This window comes from Delphinus delphis, chromosome 13 (genome assembly GCF_949987515.2).
Source record: "Delphinus delphis chromosome 13, mDelDel1.2, whole genome shotgun sequence".
In the NCBI taxonomy this organism is placed as follows: domain Eukaryota; kingdom Metazoa; phylum Chordata; class Mammalia; order Artiodactyla; family Delphinidae; genus Delphinus; species Delphinus delphis.
The window spans coordinates 69,513,127-69,540,693 of record NC_082695.1 but is presented as its reverse complement, the minus strand read 5'-3'; the positions used below and the strand labels follow the sequence as shown (position 1 = coordinate 69,540,693).

General features: G+C 34.9%; 1 protein-coding gene across 3 annotated transcripts; it reads right to left on the bottom strand.

Moving 5' to 3' along the window:
• Window positions 1–1,443: 1,443 nt before the first annotated feature.
• POLI (DNA polymerase iota) lies at window positions 1,444–27,567 on the bottom strand. 3 transcript variants are annotated; one of them, XM_060029082.1, is made up of 10 exons: window positions 27,476–27,567; window positions 25,893–26,015; window positions 23,759–23,923; window positions 19,516–19,668; window positions 17,096–17,332; window positions 16,105–16,283; window positions 15,189–15,280; window positions 12,772–12,902; window positions 7,632–7,837; window positions 1,444–5,623 (listed from the first exon to the last, which is right to left on the bottom strand). In XM_060029082.1, the coding sequence occupies exons 1-10, from the start codon at window positions 27,513–27,515 to the stop codon at window positions 4,802–4,804; spliced, it is 2,148 nt and encodes a 715-aa protein (XP_059885065.1). In that variant the 5' UTR covers window positions 27,516–27,567; the 3' UTR covers window positions 1,444–4,801. The 3 variants fall into 3 exon arrangements, with proteins under 3 accessions (XP_059885065.1, XP_059885064.1, XP_059885066.1); XM_060029081.1 differs by having other exon boundaries at window positions 19,525–19,668; window positions 27,476–27,546; XM_060029083.1 differs by lacking the exon at window positions 25,893–26,015 and having other exon boundaries at window positions 27,437–27,553.

The following is a 27,567-nucleotide window of genomic DNA, read 5'->3' as shown; positions in this document are numbered from 1 at the left end:
ATACGATCCAGCAATCCCACTATTGGGCATATACCCTGAGAAAACCATAATTCAAAAAGACACATGCACCCCAATGTTCATTGCAGCACTATTTACAATAGCCAGGACACAGAAGAAACCTAAATGCCCATCGACAGATGAATGGATACAGAAGATGTGGTATATATATACAATGGAATATTACTCGGCCATTAAAAGGAACGAAATTGGGTCATTTGTAGAGACGTGGATGCATCTAGAGACTGTCATACAGAGTGAAGTAAGTCAGAAAGAGAAAAATATCATATATTAACGCATATATGTGGAACCTAGAAAAATGGTACAGATGACCCGGTTTGCAGGGCAGAAATAGGGACGTAGATGTAGAGAATAAACGTATGAACACCAAGGGCGGAAGGCGGCGGGGGGTGGGGTGGGGGTGTGATGAATTGGGCGATTGGGATTTGCATGTATACACTGATGTGTATAAAATGGATAACTAATAAGGGGAAAAAAAAAAAAGATCACTAGTGGGAAGCAGCCACATAGCACAGGGAGATCAGCTGGGTTTTTTGTGTCCACCTAGATGGGTAGGATAGGGAGGGTGGGAGGGAGATGCAAGAGGGAGGGGATATGGAGATATATATATATATATACATTTAGCTGATTCACTTTGTTATAAATCAGAAACTAACACACCATTTTAAAACAAATATAGTCCAATAAAGATGTTAAAATAAATGAATGAATGAATTTTAAAAATGTAAAAAAAAAAAACTTGAACACTAAATTAATTGGCATTTATACAACACTCCACCAACAGCAAAATACATATTCAAGCACACACAGAATATTTACTTAGTTACAGCACATTTGGGGCCATAAAACATCTCAAAACTTATTTCAAAATGTTCTGCAGTAGAATGAAGAATTTTTCTGCTCTTCGTCCAGAGTCCCTGGCATGGAGCTCCTAAAACATTTAGAATTTCCCAAATGGGAGTGTCTTTGTTATTCATCATGGACACTGACAATGTATGCTAATGAGGTGATTCGTTGTGGGTCCCTAGATAGCTTATATCAACAAGATGACTTAGGATGGAGATAGCCCACATCAGAAAGACCAACCACTTGATTAGAATGTTGAGGCTTTGAGCCAGTCTGACATCCAGGGAGGGTAGGACAGGGAAGCTGGAGATGGAGTTCAATCACATGGCCAATAATTTACTAAATCCTCCCTATGTAATGAAACTCCAAGAATAACTCTTGACTTCCTTAGATCTTAAAAGTTCTCATCACAAGGAAAAAAAAAATTAACTGTGTGTGGTTACAGATGTTAACTAGACTTATTATGGTGGTCATTTTGCAATATATACAAATACTGAATCAATATGTTTTACACATGAAACATGTTATATATCAATTATATCTCAATTAAAAAAAAAACTCCAAACTTCCTGATCCCTTGATATATTTTATTTCTTGACCTGGATGTTACATAGTTTTCGCTTATGATTACCCATTAACATGCCCATTCATTTATGTACTTTCCTATACACATATTTGACAATAGAAACTTTAAAATATTGATATTAATCCAGATTCAATGAAAGACATAAATCTGCAGATTCAGAAAGCACCCAAATCCCAAACATGATAAAAATAAATATATATTTTGACATATAGTAAAAACTGCAGACCTCCAAAGATAAAAGTAAATATATTTTAAAACAACCCGAGAAGTCAATTCTAAATCCACAGTTCTGAAGACATAATTTCAGAAAGTAAAAATAATCCTATTTTGAAGAAACATCTGCAATACAAGAAAAAAAGGTGAGCCTCCCCGCCACCAACAAAGATAAACATGTGAGCAAACCCAAACATTAACTATATAAAATACTAACAATATCCAATTTGGAGGTTATAGAAAGAACTAGAGGAATTTGATTAAAATTAATATATTTTAACATCTTTGTGTTGTTTGGAAAGAGGGTACAGATATATACAATTTTTAGATGTTAAGTATGTTAAATTTTTAAGGATAATCAAAAACTTAGAATGTTTAAATTTCAAATCAGTAGAAGGAAAATAGAAAATTCAACCAAGCCAAAAGGAAGACAGGAAAGGGATAAGGATGGGAAAGAAGCATAGCATAGAAAAAGAAAAAAATAGAAAGCACAAAATAAGATGGAAAAAGTAAATCCAAACAGACTTGCACTTCTGCACTATGGTGGGATAGATACTCTTAAGTGTTCTCCCAATACAAAACACTAGATTCTGAAGAAAACAAACGATTTAATTCATTGCTGGGTTGTGCTATATAAGAGAAATTTCCAGGTCCCATCCCTCTACACTCACACAGGGGAAAAAAAAATTGAGCTGAAACAAAAGCAGGAAAGGAGCAGGAAGCATCAGGCAAGAAGCAAACTTGTCTGAGTGCTGAAAATAAGACAAAGACAAACTGCATTCAGTCAGGAACCTTGCCGGGGCTACAGTGGTGCCAATGGGTTTGGTACTGCCTCACTGGAAGCAAATGCAAAATCACATCTGAAGGAAAGTATACACAATTTAGGTCCTTTGTTTTCCCACAGATTTAGCTTAGCCACACACTAAAGAAAACAAGCCAAAATAGTACACAACAGTATTTAGTACACAATGGTACACACAAAAATTTAGACTTATAAGACTTAAAATACTGAAATGATCAGAAATAGAATATGAAATATTTATGAAAATTTTAAAATTAGAAATGGACTTACAAGAGACTATAATGAATAAACAGGAAGATTAGAAAAAGAATAAAATGAAGAATATAACTACTGACATTAAAACCATCATTAGTGTTTTTAAATCGATCAGACATTGCTGAAAAATGCATTACTAAATAAGACACAGAGCTGATGAAATTAACCAAAATGCAGCACAAACAAGATGATGAAAAATATGAAAGATTAAAGGACATGATAGAGTAAGAAAGTCCATCATTTGTGCAATCAGAGTCCTAGAAGAATAGAGCAGCAGTATTTGAAGAGTGGCTAAAAATTTAATAGAACTAAAATGAATTGAAAGATACAGAAAGCCAGCATACACCAAGAATAAATAAAAAGAAATTCACATCTCCAAACATTATAGTAAACCTGTAGAACACCAAAGAAAAAAGAGATTATTTTATTAAAAGTAGATAGAGATAAAAAGATAATCTAAAAAGTCAGATGCTGAGGCACAAAGATGTTGAAAGACCAACTTAAGGCCACAGAATAAATAAATAGCAGAGCGGTGATATACCCCTTGCATTCTCACTTAAGAAAGTGTACTTTTTACTACTTCATTTTCTCTTTTTAAACTGTCCCAAACTGTTTACTTTACTTTTCTTAACCTTTTTTTTTTTTTCTAACTTTTCAGTTGTCCAATGATTTCTGGCTGAAACAATTACAAGGATTATTAGAAACTTTGTAAAAATGTATTATCCAAAAAAGTAATATATCCCTTCATATGAATTTTAACTACCTTACCAGAATACTGCATGTAGAAAATTCTATAGCCTTTGATCCTAAGCACTAAATATTTGCATGGTAAATAATTTCTGACATTCTTGCTCCAAGTTATTGTTTTTGATAACCCCAACTCCCTGTTAAAAATCCTTGTTAGGGAATTTTCAGATGTCAAGAAATCTAAAACTAATTAAAAGTCCTCACCAGGAAGAAAATATTTTTAAACAACTTTTATTCACGTTTGTACACTTTATTTTTATCATCCTTTCTTTCTTATATCTGGAAAGGATATAAACTTGAGAACAGACCTACTTCAATCCAATGCTGACCCACACTTTGGTGCCTTCTAGAAACATTCTCTATGTCCTGCAAATTATAAAATGTCCACAAGCTTATATCTGATTCTTAATCTTGAAGGCAAAAGGGGAACGCAACAACAATGGGAGAAATAGGATACCCATCAATTTAGTCACTGTGTATGATATCCTTAATCTCATCTCCAAATCTTCATCTACAAAATTGTAGAGATTAAAACACACCTAATCCATTGTTTTTAGACCCTACAGACTGGCCAGAGGAAATGGACTTCTTCCATTATCTGACATTCTTAAAGACCTATCACTTTGAATTTCTAGTGTCATCCTTCCCTTAATCAACTTGTATGGAGAGTTCCTTCTAGTTCTTTACAACAAATACACTCCCCAGACCAATTCCCTGCTGGGCCTCTGCCACACAACTCATTCGTTCAGTACTTACTGAGCACCCTCTGTGTGCCAGGCATTGAGGTAGGTTCTAGGTATACTAAGAATCATTAATTGAATATACATTGCTTTGGTATTTTTTTTTAAATCAACTTATCGAATGGTACATAGTACTTCAGTCAAAGACATACATTTTTAGCAGGCAATAGAATTTCTTATAGCTATTTCCTAATGAGGTGAATTTCTTGAGCAACTCCATAGTTCATAGAAAAAACCTGCTCTTTGGTACAGCATACCAATGATTTGGCCACTCTATTTTTTATATAGTCATATATATCTTCCTCCCAATGTTTCCACAATGAATGGAAAATGTACTAATGCTGACCATGATATTCTTTTTATTGAAAAGCAATATAAAATAGCTTTAGAAATAAGAGGAAGGTAACATTTTACATTATTTCTGTTACAAATATTTTTATGCTTTGTGCCAGAATTTACTTCCCATAACTATGTTTGCTTTATCTGGAACATTTTATATTGTGTTTCTACATTATTGAAAGTATTAGTGTTTAATTTAGAAGAGCTTAATAAACTGTTAATCTGAGAACGTCTTTCCCTTTTTTCTGAGCATGCTTATTTATGTACAGTGTGGAAATCTGATCCTGTTCTCTTCCAATCAGCCAACAGTTCTTTTTGTACCTCTTCTGGTAGTTCATAGAAAACTTCAGGATCAATGTCAGAAGGAAAAGTAATTTTCTCTTTGGTAGAATCTTGCTCTCTATTTTCTGTAAGTCCTTCATGAATAAAGACTGTTGCCATTGGTTGTTTATGGCTGTCTGTAGTGCAGTTTTTGGAGAAAAGTTGCTCACTCTGCACATTTGGAAATGAATGGAAAACAGATACAGCAGGGTCTGTTTTTGAAAAGTGGAATCCTTGAGACTCTTTAGGTCCTTGACTCATTAGTTCATCTTTTAAGTTACTGTCTATATAATGTGAATAATCCTTTTGGCTAGACACATAAGAGGAACTACTGCTATTTAAACCTGATGTTCCTGGTTCACAGGGAGATACAGAGGATATCTGTTTGGTATTGGATAAATGATCCCTAGGATTTAAGGAACCATCTTGCATTTGTTTTGTAGAAAAGAAAGATAATACTCCTCTAGAAGCACGTAATGGACAACTCAAACTTCCTTTCCCTTGAACTTTTTCTCTAGATTTTCCAGAAAGGATTTCTTCTTGAATATCTACTGGAAGCTGCTTAAAGACCTCTTGGTCAATACCCGCAGGAAGTGAGGAGAGTGGAAGTTCATTACTGTCTTTTTCTTTAGAAAAACTTGTAGTATCTGGTGGAGACTCCCCAGTTCTTGTACTTTCAATTTTTCCAGTTGGTAGAAAATCCCAATTTGTTTCCTTGTCTTTAGAAAAATCCTCCATATGAGTGTCTTTCATTTTCTAGAATACAAGGGTAACAGAAAAATTTAGATAACTGATATCTTTTAAACATTCATGCTGCTGAAGTGTGATTGTAGCTATTATCCGACCAACATGTTTCTATCCTACTCCATAACTTCAATCCTTTTGGCCAGTTCCAAACAACTAGAAATGATCAATCCACCACAATTAGTCACACAACTGTGTGGATCTTTACTCACGATTCCAGGAAGACGGCTTCCTTCCTAGAAAGCACTGAGCCAGAAGGTAGGTATGTACTGGAAACCTGGAAAGGACCTTAATCATGTATTCAAACTTTCAATTCTGTGAATAAAAAGACTGGTGGCCTATAAAAATAAAATGATTCACCAAGGGTATCTAAAACATATGTATATGCACAGATAGCACCAAGGGCTGGTTTTCTAAAATTCCCTATTTTTGAAGTGTAACATTTAACAGAAAGAAAAAAAAATACTTCTATGGTAAAAACCCAGTATCATTATTAAGATGTAACACTATTCTATATTTACATGAAATAAAAATTTTAAAACACTTTCCATTTTAATTTGCCTAATTTTCCCTCTAGTTTCAAGCACCATAAAAATGTACAGATAGTCATATATAATTCAGGAAACATCAACACATTAGTAACTTCCAAAAAGTAAAAGGAGAAGAGATTTGGGTCACTGTTTTTATTGAGCATGAACTGTGTGCCAGACATGTACAAGGTACTTTCACTTATGTTTACTCTCTAATACTACTGTGGATGAAAGACCTTTAATTCTCATTCTACAGACTAATTAAAAAGTAAACATCTTTTTAAATGTCAGTTAATATACAGAATAAAAAGGGTCACCGAAAAAAAAGTAATTAGAAGAGGGCACTAATTCAGTATTTCCATAACACTATTCTGTTCTCATTATAAGCTTAAATGTAAATGAAAATATTACTAAAATTATAATGACTGATTAAACAATAATAATAAAGAAAATAATAAAAACATTTAAAATTAAGAGTTGGACTTCCCTGGTGGCGCAGTGGTTAAGAATCTGCCTGCCAATGCAGGGGACACGGGTTCAAGCCCTGGTCCGGGAAGATCCCACTGCAGCGGAGCAACTAAGCCCGTGTGCCACAACTACTGAGCCTGCACTCTAGAGCCCGTGAGCCACAACTACTGAGCCCATGTGCCACAACTACTGAAGCCCACGCACCTAGAGCCCGTGCTCTGCAACAAGAGGAGCCACTGCAATGAGAAGCCCACGCACCACAACGAAGAGCAGCCCCCACTCGCTACAACTACAGAAAGCCCATGCGGAGCAACGAAGACCCAATGCAGCCAAAAATAAATAATAAATAAAATTTATAGATAAATAAATAAAATAAAATTAAGAGTTTTAATTTTATTTTATTTATAAACAATTTTATTTATAAACAATTTAGTAAAAAGGCATAAACAATTTAGTAAAAGATGATTATTTTTTAAAGCATTTGGTAAACAAAAGTTTGCATTTTCTTTTAGTCATGTGAAAATATGACTAGCCTCTGCCTCTCTATTGCCACACTCTTAATTTCTACAGTTGTAAAATGAGGAGTCATATTCTGTCAATATTGCTACCAGAATTTTATGTAATTTCAAAACCAAGAAAATTTAAATATTTGAACAAAGACATTTGGCGGGGGGGCGTCACTGGTAGCTTATGTATAAATTGACAACAAGATTAGATTTCCAGTATTTGAAAATATTTTCATGTGAGCTAATCATCATATTCCTATATACTGTTATAAAATGTTTTAACAGTTCCAAAACAGAGAACCTCTATCAAGGTTTTCTCTTTTATCCAGCGATGTTTATGTTTTATTCTTAGGTCACAGTACAGTATACTTAAGGCTAGAAACCATAATATGAAAGGCACTATTACAAGTAAGTCATTCAAATCATATCACCCATAAGAATCTCTAACTTATATCAGTTAAACACAAATTTATATCTCTAAATTTAACCATACAAATCCAGTAACAGTGTACTTACAAAACTGTGCTTGCCAGAGCGTGAAGTTGTTGATAATGATGGTGTTAAATAATAATCAATAGTCCCTTTCTTAGCAGTATTTAGGGCTTTAAGGTTGCAGAAGCACACACTTAAAAGGGTAAGATGAAATGGCATCTTCACATTCACCATATTTCGAAAAAGTTTCATAAGTACATCAACCATTGGGGTCATCACATCATAATTTCCTAAATAAAACGTTTAAGAAGACAATATCTAAACACATTATATCATAATTGATATTAAGAGCTTAATCTAATTTATATTGCTTAGATTAAGAAGTTAAAATCCTATAGATATCATTGGGACATCTTGACATTATTTACTGAACTGGGACAGCTCAACACTAACACCAACTGCCAAATGAGTTAAAGTTTTCAGAAGATTTGAAATATGGAACTTTTAGTTACGGGAGAATGATGAGGTCAGAAAATCTCCCCATAAAATTAAAATAAAACTGAACAAAATGGTCAAAAATAATCATTCTGAGATTCTGGAATGAACCAAAGGCAAATAAAGTGAGAAGCATTGATTTATGAAAAGCTGCTGGAACTTAGGTAATGAAGTGGGGACAGCAGCCTTATTGGTTGGAGTTGCTTGTATCCCCATTTACACAGTGCGGTTTGTATAGTAGTTTTACCAGGATGAGGCTGGCTGTGAAAGCCGGAAGCTTTGCTGCCAGCAAGGACTGACCTGATTTGAGGTAGAGGGCAAAAGCCCACACCCAGCAGTGTTGCCAGAAAAATGAACAAACTTGGTAGGAAACAAAGGAAATCACATAGCTCTTGAGCCTGGGGTGGCAACTGTGGTTGGGATGAGTGAAAGATCAATGGACCAGCCATAAATTTAACCAGGAGATCTGGAAACGAGAGAACCACAGAGGGACTAGATAAGCTCTCCTCACAACCCCAACTGACTGAGAGCTGCACACACAGAGAGGAGCCAAGCTTTCCATATGTCTCTCACCAGAATGGCAGCAAGTATACCAGGGGAGGTGCAAGAGGGACGAGCCGAAAATAAAGGCCAAGGCAGATTTGAAAAAGGCCTAAATTTTGAAAGTGCTCTCCAACCCAAGCACTTGTCTGCTGACAGAAAATGAAAGCCTTCCAGGCTGTTGTATTTGAGCAAACCTTTGACCAATTATTGTCTAACCACCAAACTATGCAGACACAGGGTAATCTCCTAAGAAGACAAAATTAAAAATTTAAATTTAAATTAAAAAAAAGAAAAAAAGTTAAGCAGAGAGATCAGGGGCAACACATCACAGGGCAGGTAGATTCTGCAGCTTAAGTCCAGACAGGTTACAAAGAAAGAAAAGGAGAAAAAAGCCCACAGGGAAAAAAAATCCAAATCCAGAGTTTCTAGAATACATTATCTAGTCCAATTTTCAACAAAACATTACAATACATACAAAAAAAAAAAAACCAGGAATGTGATTCTTACTCAGGCAGAAAAAGCAGTCAGTAGAAACTGACTTTAAGTTCAATTTAGCAAAGACTTCAAAGTTGCGATTATAGATATTTTCAAAGAATTAAAGAAGATCATTTTAAGGAATTAAAGTAAGATATAATAACCGCTACCAAAAAAGAGGGAGTCTCAATAAAGAAACAGAATCAAACATACAAACAAAACAAAACAAATGGAAATTCTAGAGTTATAAAGTATAGTAACCAAAACAACAAAATCACTAGATGTGTAACAAAGTTTTGAGGTGACAGATGAATCAGAGAACTTGAATACAGCTCAAAAGAAATTATCTAATCTGATAAAGAAGAAAAAAAGTCTGAAGAAAAATGAATAGAATTGCACACACCTATAGGACATTATTATCAAGCACACCATCATATGTGCAATGAGAGTCCCAGAAGGAAAGAAAAAGAAGAGAGAATATTTGAAGAAATAAGAGCCCCAAACTCCCCATATTTCATCTAAAAATTTAGTCTACAGAATTAAGAATCTCAATAAATCCCAAGTAGGATAAACACACACACACACACACACACACACACACACACACACACACACACACACACACACACAAAACCACTTAGATATACCATGATCAAACTGCTGAAAAAGACAGAGAGGTAAATAACTCATCACATTAAGGAGAACAACAATACAACTGTGCCTGGTAACAATTTATTGCCTCTCAGCTACAAATCAGCCTTCAGTAACTGCTGTGTGATAATGCGTTGGACTCTAAAATTTTTTTACATTGAACTCAACTGTTAAGTTTTGTCAGTAGAGAGAACTGGAGGACCATTAAAGGAGAAAGGGTGTTTCTCTTCCTGGTTCCGATGTACTGTCATTTACCTTTTCTTGCTCCCGTAACACGGTCTGTGTGCAGTACATATGTGTGGAAATATCCAATACTGCTGTGCCATACCACGTGTGTGTGGAATGCTCAGTCCCTCAGCAACCTCCAGCCCCAGTCTAAGCCTAGTGACCATGTTACCATGGCACTAGCAACTCAAACACTGCACATACCAGGCCTGTGCCATAAACAGCACCCTGACCCTTCCTGCATACCCACCTAATAGGCTTGACTTGCACATGCCACAGAAGGTTGTTTCCTCCAGCTCTTCCTGTGCAGGCACCATACCCTCCACCTTTGCACTAGCAGAAGAATGAAGATTCCTTCAGCATAAACACCTACCAGTCTCAGCTTGCCCACATCCTGGAGGATTGTTAACAGAAGCCCTCTCAACATGGACACCTGCATACCCCAGCTCATGCGCTGCCCTGCCAGTGAGCAAACTCCCAATATCCCAACACCTCCTGTGCATCCACCAATCAGCCTCAGCTCATCTGTAGATCAGAGCATGGTATTCTCTTTGCCCAATAACTATGGACCAGCTCTGGGCCAGGTAACTCAAAGGATTTCTCTACCATTCAGTGTTCTGCAACCACACCTTCTCCTTGAGGGGTAAGAGGACTCTCTTTTCCAAGTTTGCCCTTCCTTGGATACTTTTTCTTAGCGCTCGGGTACCTCTTATAGTATCTTTATATCTTTATAGTTACTCCCCTATCATAATTTAGTAATTCTTTGAAACTTTCCCTGTTCAAATTTCTGTGTGGTTATTCTCTCTTGATTGGAACTAGTAACAGGAATCTCTCCTGATTAAGCTATTAACAGCTGCCTCCTCATCAAAAATAACGAAAACCAGAAAGCAATGGAATACTATATGCAAAGTATAGAAAGAAACCAGTAAAGGATTATATATCCAGACAAACTGTCATTCAAAAATGCTATTTTGGAGAAGTAGTCCATAAATTTTAGTTAAGTAGAATGGTTTGATAGTGTTGCTCAACTCTTCTTTTCAAATGCAAACGGAACATTCTCCAGGGTAGACCACATGCTAGGCAACAAAATAAGGCACAATATACGTAAAAGGATCGAAGTTACTTTAAGTATGTTCTCTGATCAACTAAAATCAAAATGGAAACCAACAAAAAGAAATTTGAAAAATAATCAAATATTTGGAAATTAAACAGCAAATTTCTAAATAAGTTTAAGGGTCAAGGAGGAAATCACAATGGATATTAGAAACTACTTTAGCGTTAATGAAAAAGAAACACAACAAAATTTATGGAATGCAGCTAAAGCACTGCTCAGAAAGAAATGTATAACTTTAAACTTGAATTATTAGAAAAGAAGGTAAGTATAAAATAAATAATGTAAGCTTCCATCTTAAGAAACCAGGAGTGGAAAGGCAAATTAAACCTAAAGCAAGCAGAAAGAAGGAAATAACAAAGATCAGAGCAGAAATAAATGAAATAGAAAGTAGAAAGACAATTGAGAAATCAATGACACCAAAAGTTGAATCTTGGAAAAGATTAACAAAACTGATAAACCTTTGCTAGAATGACCAAGGGAAAAAAAAAAAAAAGAATACACAAATTACCAAAATCAAGAACGAAAGAGAGGACATCACTACAGACCCTACAAAAATTAGGATCATAAGGGAATATTAACAACTTCATGACAACAAATTAGACAGCTGGGATGAAATGCATACATTCCTAGAAGATACAAATGACCAAAACTGACTCAAAATGAATAGAAAATCAGAATAAACTTGTAACAAATAAAGAAATCAAATTCTTATTCATAAAAGAACAAAGCTAGAGAACTTACACTACCTAATTTCAAAACTTACAACAAAGTATCAAGGCAGGGTGGAACTGGTATAACGATAAACATATAGATCAATGGAATAAGAAGGTCAAAAATAAACCCTTACACTTATGGTCAATTAGTTTTTGACAATGGTGCTATGGCAATTCAAAGAGGAAAGAACATTCTTTTCAACAAATTCTGTGGAACAACTGGATACCCACATGGAAAAGAAGGAACTAAGACTCTTACTTTACACAACACATAAAAATTAATTCAAAGTGGATCTAAGTAGACATCTTAAAACTATAAAATTTCTGAAAGAAAACATAAGAGGAAATATCTATGACCTCTGAGTTAGGCCAAGAATTTTTAGATGATATCAAAAGTACTATCCATATAAGAAGAAAAAACAAAACAATGAAATACCATTACACAGTCATGAGAATGAGTATAATAAAATAAAATGACAGTACTAAATGTCAGTGAGAATATGAAAACACTGGAACCCTCTATACTTTGTTGGTGAGAATCTACATTGTTATATTCACTTTGAAAAAAAATGTGTCAGTTTAGAGTTCAACTTTACCATACAACCCAGGAATTCCACTCCTTGTAATCTACCCAAGATGAACAAAAGCATATACTTGCCCAATGACTTGCACACAAATGTTCACAGCACCATTTTTCGTAACAAATTTTTCTAACAGTCAAAAACTGGAAACAATCTAAATGCCCATAAAGAAGTTATCTCGTGCTATATAATTAATTACCATAGTTTTGTTTTCTCTGGAGTTGGGAAGCATTCCTGAGTCTTTACTTTTAATATCTATTAAAAAACAACAAAGTTTTCTAGTGAAAATTTCATATAGAATAAAAGTATTTAATAGTTCACTAACTCCCTGTGAAGACTACCCATCTTTGGATCATATTTCTAACTCAAAATTTGTTTTTTTAAGAGTTCGACCTGCCAATTAAATTATCAGAAAATTAGTCCATTACCTATCCCTAACTTCTGAATTATGTGGGATGGAATTGGGCACTGACGACTCTCACGGCTATAGTGCTTCTCAGATGAATACCGACGGATTATTAATCTTACTGTATGTGGCTTCCTTCCATCTTGGCAGACTCTAAAAATAAAGAGAAAGAGGAAACAAGGAATTAGAAAAAGTATTATCTAAAGTTTTTTTAATGGTCCAATATACCTCATTTACCTAAAGGTGCCAGATTTAGTAACTGTAACAATTATAAATACAGTTGATAATTAGGCAGTAGGCAATAAAGGTCCCTGAATAGTCCAAGCAAACTTCACAAAGTCTACATAATAAAGCTCTGAAACTTAAATAAGGCTCTCAGGCCTCATGCAGAATTGAGTGCTATCAGAAAAAGAAAAGAGATAAGATATAATAATAACAAGCCATTTTACAATCCAAATCCAAAACATAACTAAAAGCAACATATTAAAATCAGCAGGAAATTTAAGAAAGAGAGAATCATTTACTGACAGAAGCAAATATATTAAAAAATGACAATTTTTTACACATGTAAAAAAAATAAGATTACAAAAAAAAAATTTTTAATGAGATTATTTCTGTCAAAAAGCACTCCTCAAATAGATCCAAGGGAGTCAGTAATATCACCATTATATGGCTTTAGAGAAATAATGTGAAAGGCTAATTATATACTATGTTTAGGAAGGTAAGTACTTGTCCATGCATCTTAAAAAGTGTTCCATCCAAATAATCTTGGTTTTAGTGTTGAAAACAAAACTTTTAATGACATGGAAAATCCGCTTATAAAGTAGAAAATCTAATTACTAGAGAAAATAAATGTCATCAAAGAATAACATTTTCCTTTCTATATGTGTCACAAACATAAAATACAAGTATTATTAAACATACTCAAATTGATTTTGAATTAGAAAATTTGGATTTTTGTAGTAAACAATTTTTTTCTTATTGCTTTATCACAAAACTTCTTGACTGCTGCTTTATTAAGATAATATCTTAAATGGTTCCTGTAAACATGTTACTAGTTTAAACATCTTCCAGTTCTATTAAGTTAATATGCAACTCAAAGAGTGCAATTTGGTTCCTATAACTAATTAAGACATACTAGAAAAAGGTTATACTCTAAGCAATCTTAAGACCAGTGCCTAGGGAATGGATTAATGGACCAGTGCCTAGATGTATGATTTTATACCTCTTACATATCTATAGTATTAATTATCATATGCTTGAGAACATTCACACACACGCACAATTTTTTTTTTTGCCATTTACTTAGATGGCATTATACAACTCAGTCACTGATACAAGGGGCCACTATGTAGAAAAGGGAATGCCAAGCAGAGATAAGGAGAAATGGTTAATAGTTATTTCACAGGTTTAGAGCATCTAGACTCATTTCTGGGTTGATGCTTCAAATAAGAGAACCTATAAAATGTATACTTCTTGTGGTTTCTCTACGTACACAACTTTTTCCAGTGACCAGGCATTTCACAGTAGTCTTATATTTAGCTGAAACAAAGCAGATAACCCAGTTTCACTAGCATAGTCACAGGCTCAGCCTGAGTCATATCACTGAAGCTGGGTCATATAGCCAGCCAGTTGCATGCAGCAAATGATGAGCTGCACGGCCCTGCTCAAGACATGGGATTGCAATGCATGTTGCATGACTGCGAAGTTGAAGGAAATATCACTTTATCAGTTTTCTGAGAGTTACAGTCATCCAAAAACCATTTTCTCTAGTCACATTAGCCATCCTAGCATCATTACAGAAGCACACCTACCCAAAACTGTTAGATCCCTGACACCTCACTTTGAGAAATCAAAGAAATGGGAGGAAAAGAAATGGAGTACTGAGAAATAGATATATGATGGCAAAGGAGCATCAGAAAACTAAATGTCTTGTTCAGTTTATGCAATGCTATTTGTATACTTATAATCCCAATTGACACTCCTCATGTATTTATAGGCCAGTAACCCTGCACATACCCACAATCACTCTCACTGCTCACACATAATCCCATTAAGCTATTCCTTCATCTGACTCCATTTTCTTGCACATGGTCCGAGGCACAGGAGATAAAAGGGTTCTTCTGCTTTCTCCATCAATTTCCTATCCTCAATCATCACAAAGTTTATAGGCGCCGTGATTCTAGAGATACCCATAAAACTCCCTTAGGTTAATGATCAGCAGCTTAAGATCCACAGTAAACCACAATGTTACTAAAATTAAGACCAATGGAAGTAGATGAATTAAATTTAGTTAAAAACATCTGTTACTTTATAATGATCTATCTTTGCATGTTTAGTCTCCAGTTAATCGGTAAGTTCCAAGATAGAACATCAAGTATTCTTTCCATGTACTATACACAGAATCTATAAGATGATACGGCAAAATGGAAAAATCACCTGTTCAAAAGACTAGCAAGTAGCTCTTCAATCTTATTTTTAGCTTCAACTTCTGATGAACATTTTTTAAATGAATCTTCCTCACTAAAGGACTACCAAAGAAGCACAAATAAGGATTAATAAAAACCCAAATAAACATCTCCAATTATCAGTGTGTATGTTAAATAAATATTCAACACATTCTTTACTAACTTACCTCAGGTACTTAGTTTGAGCCATTTAGTTCACTTTTATATTAAATCTTTTTATCTGCAAGTTATTGTACTCCACTAGAAAGTGCACTGGAAGTCAAGAAAATTACAAAGCTCTAGTACCAATGCCACGCTTTATTGTACAATTACAGTGAGGCTCTTAATCTCCTAGGACTTGAATCTGAGTTTAACCTTGGGCAAGTTATTTAACCTTTCTAAAGTACAGTATCTTCATCTTAAAAAAATAATGGGAGGAAGAGGGAGTAAGGGAGGGGGAAAAGGTATAAACAATAGTACTAACTACCTGGAAGACTCACTGTGAAGATTAACTGGGATAATGTATATATTATTATCCCTCAGGAAAAAAATTCATCAATGTTATCTGGGTGATTATACCTTTCTCCATTTCCTAAACCATTAGACTACTCTGAAAACAAGATTTTTAAAAATTAAAATATTTTGCCTACTGTATACAATATAGGCTATTAAAATTAAGTAGTATTCAATCACAGTGGCTAACTTGAGACTTAAATACTAATTCTTAGATTCAATTTAAGACTATTTATTAATCTACTATAATAAATAGCCTTCTCATAGGAAAGGGATCATGTACTAACCTAAAAAGCAAATTAGAATAGTAAGAACACAGTAGTAAAACTAGAAATCTTTACCTCAAATAATGTGACAACCAGTATTCAGTTAAAATGAACATCATCGCCACGTACCTGAGGAGGTCCTGAGGGGGTCACAGGAGAGTTATCCTCTCCAAAACTGAGCTTCTGGATACGCTGAGCAACTGAAATTCCTAATTCCCTTTCTAATATTTTGGATGAAAAGGTTTGAAGATCACGCACACTACTGATACCCAGTGCTTCCAGACGTTTGGTAGTTTTATAGCCAATACCTAAGCAAAAAGAGATGCATACGGTGTTACAATAGTTTTTCTCTTTAAAATTAGCTAATTAAAATATTATAAAGATATCAACCACGTCTTTTGATACCATAATTTGTATTTTGCTAAGATCAAACTTTATTAAAAATTAGGTTGTTGTTCTGCTCAAGACCTCTGAGTTATGAACCACCTTGAAAACCTAACAACCATAGTATAATATAATGAATAAGGAGACAACCAATAAATGCTATCTTGATATTGATAAAATGAAATTTTTACCACCTGTTACATAACAATGTGGAAGTATTGAAGAATCATAGTTATTATCCATGTAAAGAAAGACTGTCACTAGAGCAATTAAAATGCATTACCATTTGCTAATTATTAGCTAACTTGACTGATTTCTATACACAATACCACACATTTATATCTGGAGGTAGGAACCATCCCAAATACAACTTCGAGCCAGAAAGCAAACAAACGAATCTTCTCATTAGCGAAACTCCTATGACAAAGTTCTTGCACTAAAACTCAGTCATACTTTACCACAGGAAAAAATTTAATGCTGTGATAAAGGACCATACGTTTCCAGGTTATAACTTTCATAATCATATTCAAACTATACAAAAGTAGGTAAAACTAGGAAAATACTTTCATATATATAGATTCCTAATATAGATTCCCTCCAGAAAACGTCAGGTTTTTTGGTTTTCACCAAGAGCCAAGTACACAGGCTCTAAAAATTAATTACACGTAGCTGTAATTTTTAAACTTAAAGAAATACAATAAAACCAATATATATTTTTCAAATATATTTGTCTTACCTGGCATTTTCTTTATGTGGTTCAAACTATGAATGAGATCTTGAGAACTTTCAGGTAGTAAGAGTGTTTGCTGATTTGGTTTAAAGATGCCAGACACTAATTTTGCCAATAATTTATTAGAAGCCACTCCAGCACAGCCTGTGAGACCCAACTGATTATACATGGCTTCCCGCATCTCAGCTGCAATCTGAGATCCAATAAGTAGTCTGATGTGCAAGATGTCATGCAGGTTTATAGCTATAAAAACAGCCAATGTTGTTAAAAGTCACCACCACAAATTTTAATTTTCTTTTTAACAAATGAGTTTTAAAAAGATAAAGGGCTTAATCTATATCCAACCCCCCTTCCCTACCACCATACTGCTACACACTTAACTAATCTCTCTTGTCCTTCACAGGAATTCTGTAAAGTAACTACCACAAGTAAATTCCAAGGCCTGTGATAGCAAATGCATACTGGGAGTGCTGAATGATTAACAGATTACAAAAATTGATCACATAAAAAATTCCAACAGACATTAGTAGAACTTTTACTCATGTTTATCTGGAAGTAAGCATAAAAGTAAGTGTTACATTAATGATAAAGCTAACATTACAGCTTTAAAGATCTGAATCTAAACTTTACACACCAGTGGTATGTGCTATTAAAAACAATTTTGGATTTGTATACAGTTTAAGAGATCTTTTATTAAAAGTATAAGGAAATTATATAGAAACAAATTTTCTTAGGTGTGAAAATGACATTAGAGTTATATGAGACAGTCCTTATCCTCAGGAGTATTTACATTTCAAGTGTTATGATGTCTGTAATAGTGGCTCAACAATCTATCAACCAATCAATAAACAGCAAGATAAAGCAAATGTGGCAAAATGATAACAATGGGAGTATCTACAAGGAAGGGCATAATGACTGTTCTCATTATACCATTCTGTCAACTTTTCTGTAGGTTTAAAAAAAAAATTAACACAATCTTACGTGGAGGAGAAAGAAGAATTCATGAAGAATTAGATATTTTAGGATATAAGACCTAGCTCTCTGCAATATGTTCTAACAAATAGAATCTAAGTTTGCTTTAAAAATTATACAGAAACATATTTGGAACCTTCTTGCTACCCAGACCTCGTAAGTGACAAAAGAGCACAGGTACAAAAGACACATGAAAGCTTCATATCTTCTTCTAAGGCAGAATGGTAGCTCTACTTCTTTTCTTCTTTAATATCAGGGAGGTGGATAATGACTGGAGATTGATCCACCAGCACTCAAAAAGGGGGAATAAGAGAAAGCACATGCTGCCTGAAACCTATGAGCAAGTATGTCAGGACAAGTCTTAGAGAAAAGCAGAGTAGCTTGCCTTCTACGTGGTATGATTTGGAAGTCACCAGCAGTCACAAGATGTTTGAAAGCCTAATTAGATAGTCAGTAGAGTTGATTGCAGCTTATTTTCAAATGCAAATAACCCTGGAAATACCATCAGTCATTCATACTTTAATACACGAAGGAGAGGAACCATTCTGTTTTCTTGCTAAGAGTTGGCAAAGATTATTTGAACTGATTAAATATGAGCTTGCAAAATATGGCAGGTAGCCCTGGACAAGCTTCCACAAGGGCTAACTTGGGAGGGTCTTGATGCCTTGGGAGAATAGAAGTGAACAAGCAAAGAGGCAGCAAAGGCAAATTTAGTCTACCTAAAATTTTGCTTAAAAATGGTTTTAAGAAAATCAAAAACTACTCTAAAAAGCCAACTCCTGTAACTTAAGGATGACCTAAAGAGTCATCCTCTTTAAAAACGATAACACAGGGACTTCCCTAGTGGCACAGTGGTTAAGAATCTGCCTGCCAATGCAGGGAACACGGGTTCGATCCCCACTCCAGGAAGATCCCACAGACCACAGAGCAACTAAGCCCGTGTACCACAACTACTGAGCCTGCACTCTAGAGCCCGCAAGCCACAACTACTGAGCCCGCATGCCACAACTACCGAGCCCGCGTGCCACAACTACCGAAGCCTAGGCACCTAGAGCCCGTGCTCCGCAACGAGAAGCTACCGCAATGAGAAGCCTGCGCACCACAACAAAGAGTAGCCCCACTCACAACTAGAGAAAGCCTGCGCACAGCAACGAAGATGCAATGCAGCCAAAAAATTAAAAAATAAAATAAAAACCGTAATACAGGACTGTGTCAGAGAAATGAAAAGTGCACAAAGCACTGAGCTACATGTCATCAAAATACGATTTTCTGCCTATTTAATATGGAATATCAATACCTGATTTTAATCATCTTAGACTGCTGAAATATGGCTAATATATCCAACAAAAGCCAGAATACTTTCAGAAAGACATAATCGACTCTCTGAACTGACTGAACATTAAGAAATGTAGATACTTTTAGTTACTAAATTGAATGAATAAGAACCCACTTACGCTGATTACCGTATACATGACCCGACACAGTCAGTGCTGAGGGTTCATCCCTTTGAAGCTGCTCTAGTCTCTTCTCAACCATTTCTGTTAGATCCACAAAATTTTCATCAAATCCGAGTCTCTCAACAACTGGACTAAATTCTTCCAACAACTCTAAATTAAAATAACATTGGAGCACAGATGTAACTGAAGTTGTAACTAGAATAGATTTAACTCTTTTATGCTTAAAAAAATAACAAAATATGTTGTTAAAGGTTTTACATATATTCACAGTCCCATAATATCTTTAATAAAGTCCTCAGTTAACTGGGATTTTTTTTTTCTGTACCACATTCTGAGTAAAGGCAATATTTTCCAACAAAATAAGTCCAAAAATAACATTTCCTGGGCAGATGCTCATAGCAATAAATTTCTCAATCTCCTATACCTATAATTTCTCTATCTGTAGTACATTAAACATCAATGCTTATAGTTAATTATGATCTTGAAGCAGTAGGTCAAAGAATAAATTACAGTCTGCTTAGAAAAGTAAAAACAAGTAATAATATATTCTAGCTATGTTTTTCATAAGAATTTTAAAACGGCAAAACAAAATAAAATTTAAAATGTCCAGTTAATACTAATCCAAAGAGAAAAGTTACTTAATTTTCAAAATATACTACAATGCAATACTTTTTGATTAGTCACCCTCCAGCACATTCCTTAAGGGCAGAGATGGCCCATGACTTACATGTATTTGAATGCCCAGCCTCTAACAGAATGCCTAGTCCATAACTCAAACGTTTACTAAATTGAGCTGAACCAGGATTTGAAATAAGTTCAAAAAGACTTATCAATTCTCATTTTTAGGATTAAAACTAATAATTTGAAATCATTAAGAAGAATTTTCACTTCTCTCTGAATCACCTATGATACCAGCTGGATGGCAGAAAACAATCTATTAGCCTCTTATTATATAAAAATGCATAGGTTCTTAAAGTCCTATAATATGAAAGCTCTGTTTTATTGATGCCAACACTGATAACAGCAGGAAAAAACAATTAATAAAGACAACAGTGTGATCTGGTAACCACCAAAAATCACTTTCAACCTACCTAGAGAAAACCATATATCTACTCTGAGGAAAAACTGACAATGTGTCTGACCATATAAAAGGATTCTTTTGAATTTCCCTCATCAATTTCTGCTTTTCCTCCCCAAAAGTATATACCTGATGTCCAGCAGTAACAGATAGAAAATAAAAGTTTATCAAAACAATACTATATAAAAAACAAAGAACAAGTTAAGTGCTAAGGAGAAAAGCAAATTAAGTACCGAATCATGCACAAAGCTGGTGGATCACTGAATATTGATTGATTATATTGGTTCTATTACTAGGTCATAGGAATAAATCACTTATCCATTCCTGAAGTTAACCTCTTTTTTGCTGTCAACTTGTCAACTCCATAAACAAGAGGCATTTATTAAACATATGATTACACAAGGCCAAAGAGAGGAGTTATAATTAGAGAAAAAACTATCTAGACAAAAATGTAATACTGTAGAATAAACATATGAAATAAACAATAAGGTTATACATCATAAATAGGTCTGAAATAAATTCAGTATAGGACTATTAGGCTATGTTCCTATTTCAACTCAGATAATACCATGAAAAAAATTAACAAAATAACATTTTATTGATGCATAAATCATACTTAGAATATTTATTGTTATTATATTAGTGCATTTTTAATTCTTTCAAGATACTACTTTATAAGTTAAGAATCAGCATAAAAACTAAGATTTACTCATTGAATTTCCAGTAGATATTTTCACTGTGAAGAGTTGCAGTGGCACAGAAATCATAAGAGAAAGACTGATAAATCTGACAACATAATGTCAGACAATACACAAACTGGAAAAGTAAAAAACATGAAACACAAATTGGAAATACATTTATAACACATGACCATCAAAGGGCTAATTTCCTTAACTTCCCCAAACAATGACACAAACCAATCAGAAAACAGAGGAGCAATCTAAATAAAAACGGGCCCAAGTGAAAAGGCCATTCACAGAAAACATATATAAATGACCAAAAATACATGAAAAAATGCTCACACTTACTTATAGAGAAATGCAAATCAAAACAATGATTTACTATTTTTTCTGCCTATAGGCAAAATCTTTATGAATATCTAATACTGTCATACATACTAGCAATATGTTGGGACAACCTCAAGTGCAACATATAGCAGTATTTCTAATGCAAATTATCTTTGATCTAGCAATTAAACTTTAGGAACTTACTTTAAGGATATCTTCATGAAAGTATGTGAAAATTTCTGTAAGAAAATGTCTACTGAAGCATATATTTGTAAAAGCAAAAAGTTGGTAACAGAAATAATCCCTCACTATCAGGGAAGCCACAAAATTTACAAGATATCTTTTGAACAAAAGGAGGTGCTATTAATAATTACATAGGGACAATGGGCATAAAGTGGGACATACTGTCTTCATATCAGTAAAGGAATGGTTAAATGTTTGGGACAAAATACAACAGAATACTGTGCAGGCACTAAAAAGAATGAGGAAGAGCTATATGAATGAGATGAAAGATCACCAAGAACAAAGGCAAGATGCACACTGTCTGTATTATATCACCTCTTCTATGTACAGTAAAAATTAACTTCTGAGTATTCAGATACACACACATAATTGTGCACATTGTCTATTCACACACAGACATATACACATATGTGGCGGAAGGGGTTTGGGTCATTGTTTTACACATATGGAAAAACCTGATACTGGTTTTTGCATCTTGCCTTCTACTCACTCAACAAGGCATATCTCTATGAGTCAAACAGTACAGCACCAATTCATTCTTTTTAATAGCCATATAATATTCTATCATAGAGAAGTCTTAGTTTATTTAGCCATTCTCACCCTGGTGAGCAATTGTTTTCATTCCATATTTTTAGTAATTATGAACCATGCTACAAGAAACATTTTTGTACATACACATTATTTTAGTTCTATTAGATAAATCCCCAGCAGTGGTATTATTGGGTTAAAGAACATAATAGGTATCTTTAATTTCAAAACATGTTTCTAGATTGCTTTCTTGAAAAGGCTGTAATACTTTGTTTCTACTTTTTCTCACATTCTTATTTTTAGTACTAATGAATTTGAGCATTCTTCTTCCACATTGTTGAATTTGCTCTTTTTGTTAATTGCCTATTCATATCCTTTGTCCATTTTTCTTAAGTTTCTTTTTCTTGTTAATTCCTAAGAGCTCTTGGATATTATATTTAATGCTTTCATCTGAAAACTGCTACAAATAACCAAAGAACAAGTAAACAAAAACAATAGCAGGGCTTCCGTGGTGGCGCAGTGCTTGAGAGTCCGCCTGCCGATGCAGGGGACACGGGTTCGTGCCCCGGTCCGCGAAGATCCCACATGCCGCAGAGCGGCTGGGCCCGTGAGCCATGGCCACTGAGCCTGCGCGTCCGGAGGCTGTGCTCCGCAACGGGAGAGGCCACAACAGTGAGAGGCCCACGGACAGCAAAAAAAAAAAAAAAAAAGAATTTACTAAAACAATAGTAAACAAGATAAATAAAAAGCTGATCCTTATACATTTTAAAACTGTATATATTTGCCATATGCCAGTACAACACATGGTTTCATTTTTCCTGTAATTTACTAAAACACTAAGATTCAAACCCAAACCTTAGTAAGGGGGAGTTTATCTACACTGAAATATTTAATATATACATAAAATCTAAGAAAAAAATATACTCCTTATCTTTGCTAATACTTCCTAACAAATTGGTTTTTAATTATGTTAATCAAACATTACAGAAGCCTCTCTCAACTCCCATTAGTGCATTAGAGTACAGCATATTTCTTCATAGTTTATTTAAACTTGGCATTTAAACTTATAATTAAAAATACCTGGTTCTTTTTGGTTTATCTTCTCCCATTTTCTCACTTAAAAATTTTTTTACATTTTCTCATATTTATGTAAACATCAGCGTGACAGAGTTCAAATTCCTTCCAACTATACATTTTTGTCACCGTTACTCATAATATATTAAGTCATTCTCATATAAATTTTTTTTACATGGGAAAGCCCCAAAATAAAAGGAAACTGACTTATGCATTTTACATTTATTAAAAGATTCATGTAGTTAACAGGCATCCTATATAAAAATTAATGCTGAAATTATATTGCCCATAATCTGTACCTGTAACGTACCTGTAACCTTATATGACACCTCTCTGTAACGAGTCAAATCTTCTCCATTAACTAATACTAGCTGTGGACACTTTTCTTTTGCATCTCTGACATTCATAAGTTTCTTAACTCCAAGTTCCCTAGCTTCATAGTTGCAGGTAACCACCAAAAATTTCTGTTGAACCCCTATAAGAAACAAATATTTTATGAGAAAAATATTTTATGAGGATTAAAAATAAAATTTAAAATATAATTTACTTATTCCATATTATAGTTGTAATACCATGTTTTGATAAGAATAAAAAGCGCTCAGTTAAAAAATACAGCCTCCATTCATCAAAGCTCTATGAAGTACAATTTAACAAAAATTAGCACAAACGAGCAATTCTATGAATTCTGCAAAAAGATACAAATAAAATCCTTCGAGGATTTTTTTCAAACAATACAAAACCTAAGAATTAACTCTATATAACTTTATATATAACTCTAGGCCATGTTTTACCAAAAAATAAAGCAGATGAAAATAACTGAGTACAATTAACTACCGGTTGCTGCTAGAAAACCTAACTTGTCTTCCGAGTAACTTTCCAATGAATATAAAGCAATGTTCTGTTACAAGTGCCAACCTACAGCAATTACTAGGGATCTCCCCCAATCAGTGTTCTAATTATTGAACTGTTCTTCATAGTAATCTTCAGAAAAGATTATAGAGAGTGAGGTGGCATTATGAGCCCCCTCCTTATCAAAATGATTAAGTTATGATCATCTACAGACTGTTTAAAAATTCTAGTTTTTCGGTAGCTTAAAATTGCTAAAATTATTTGCTTTTCTCTTTACACAGGTTGACTACTTGTTTACCACTATTAAAGTAACGTTCATCTAAAATATGTAAAACACAAATATGTAGATGGGGAAAAAAAGGTTATGTCCATTCCCCTAATGTAAGACATTTTGTTTCTAAAGTGTTGATACTATAAACAAGGCAAAGAAACATTATTTCGTATATTTTTGATATACCAGATTATGCCCAAAAATAGAAGCACTGGGTCAAAAGTAATAATTTATGATTCACCAGTGAACTATGTAAAAAATCAGATTAGTAACTTCCTTAACTAAAAAAGTAGTCTTTTAATGCAGGATTAATGGACTCACCGTTATGTCACCAGCCCAAGTTAAGTAGTCATATATTTGCTTAGTACAAATGGAAGACTATGCTGCTTTCTCCTAGAAACTTTCAGCATTATATCCCTCACTTCCTGGTAATCATTCATTCCTGCATCTTAATTACACAATACCTTTTTACTAATCATTACTTACAGAACATCTTGTTACCATGCTACTAGTTAGAAATGCCTTCAGAAGAAAATTGAGGTCCCCTAATCCTAACTCCTTGACAGCCTTAATTTTAAAGATCCTAGACTGACCTTGGCATACCAAAAACTAGTCATCAGTCATCCCTCTGTTCCTTAGTAAATCAACTAGGCTGAGTTGAATTGGGGACTTATCAAAACCAAAATAGACAACAGAGGGAAGCGGCAGGTGAACCAAAATTGCTCTTTATGCTTTTACTAAAAGATAAATCCTTACTACATGCATAAAATAAATTTTTAGAAATTTAAATTACTTTCCCAATTTAAGATATAATAAAAAAAAGAAAGTTTTTTTAAAAAGCCAACATAATAGTAAGTAGATCCCCAATGTAAAATTTCTCTTTGCCTTTTAAAGATACTTATGATTTTATGGAAAATTTGTACTGTATGCCTTAACATTTTGGGTTCTGTTCAAAATCCAACTATTTTGTCGAATGTTACACAATTCAAGAGTTAATTTCAAAAGTGAGAGAATAGATGACAACTTCCATTAAAATTAATAAAAGAGATTGTTCTTGAGATAAGACGGTTGTAAAATTTCAAACATTGAGAAAAAGACTAAAAGTTTATCATGGTCTCTCTGTCCATCCGTTTGGTGAACTATACTACTTGTGTCACATTCACCATTTATTAAACGATTATAAAGTTTACACCTGTAGTGAAGCAAAGACTACTGTCTATAAAGCGTCACAGAACTGCTTCCAACTTTATTAATATGGTTAATAAATCATAATAAATAATGAATCCTATTATACAAAGAAAATAGTATCAAACTCCAGAATTACCTAAAGGTTTGCCCTTTAGTTCTGGATGTGAGATCATTTCTACTTGTGCGTAAAAGCAATCCAGATCCACGTGTACTATGACTCTAGATGAAGAGCTTCCTGCTGGCACCACTTGATCATGGACTGTGGCACAATATGCAAAGAAACATAAAAATACATTCAGGCAGCTTATCGCCTCTGAGCAACTGCCAGCCCCTTAAAACATGGCAACTGAGAAAGAAGAATGCAGAGCGATTTTTAAAGTTTTTTTCCTGGATTTATCACATGTGTCAAAGCATCTAAAAGTTACAAAGACATGAGAGAAACTCCACCCACAGTATAGTCTTCAGTCCTGTTTACTTACTATTTCTTTGTATACTATATTTTTCTCAGGATAGTAATAAATTTAAGGAAAAAAAATTATCAATAATGGAAGATTGCAAGAGGTAATCCTAGGACTTGGAAGTTTATGGGAAAATTTAGAGAAAGTTGCAAGGGGCAGAAAAGTTTAAACACTGATCTTTCAACCAACTTAAAAAGTACTCTAAGTGGCATGTCCTTAAATTAAAAAAATAATCTGAAATACAAAGCAGCACAAGACAGAACCTATGGGTCCCGATGGACTACATCTAGCTCCCATATGATATCAAGATTAGCTGGTTCAATGCTGAATACCCAATACCTAAAACAGAGACTGGCATATAATAGACTACCAATGAATACTTGCTAAATTGCAAGACAGAGTAAATATTTCCTGGATTTTAAAAGTGGTTCATGTCTTGAGGGAAGGGGCAGAGGGATAAGACAGAGGAGATTACAGCTCTTAACACCAGTTAAAAACAAGGCAGGCTAAATGCAATGTGGTTTTCTGGTTTGGAGCCCGGAACAGAAAAAAATTAAGTGGAAAAAAACTGGTAAAATCTGAATAAAGCTTGTCCTTTCATTAATAGTATGCCAATGTTACTTTCTTAGTTTTGACAAATGTATCACGGTGATGTAAGATATTAAAGTTAGGAAAAGCTATCTGTGCATCTCTCTGTAAATCTAAAATTATTATAAAATTTAAGTTTTTTAAAAAGGGGGCGGGGGTCTAGGAGGCAGGGAAGGAGAGCCTTGGCCCCAGGCCCGGGGATTGGCGCGCTGCAAAGTAGGGTCCAGAGGCTGGAAGTGGGTCACCGGAGAGGCGGCCACTGCAGACGTGCCTCGTCCCCGGTTCCGAGCTGCGCCGTCCCTTCCCGTCTGGGCTGAGCCGGGGCCCCAACCTTTGCCAAACGGGCGACAAGTTCCCCCGCTACTGCAACCTTTAGGCGGCCGGGGACTCTTCCGCTTTCACTGGGCTGTTTCAGGGATTACAAATGCAACCTCGATTAACCAACTGACGCGCCCACCCTACTACTGGTCAAAAAATCCCTCTCGGGATCTTGGCCTCAAAACACCGGGCAGCGAAGGGCAGCTCTCTCAGCGGAGCCCGGAAGACGAAAGGACCCGAGCCGGGCGGGACGGTCGCACCCCAACGGCCGCCGCCACTGCCCCGGGAGTCCTCCCGCCCCGCGCTGCTCATTTACACCAAGGGAGGCCGCCGGGCTCCTCAGGCCCCAGCGCACCCGGCGAGCTGCCTGCTGCCCACGTCTCGGCCCGCTCCATGCCCAGAGCCGCGTCCTCTTCCTCGTCGCGGTCGCCTTCTTCCTCAGGCTCC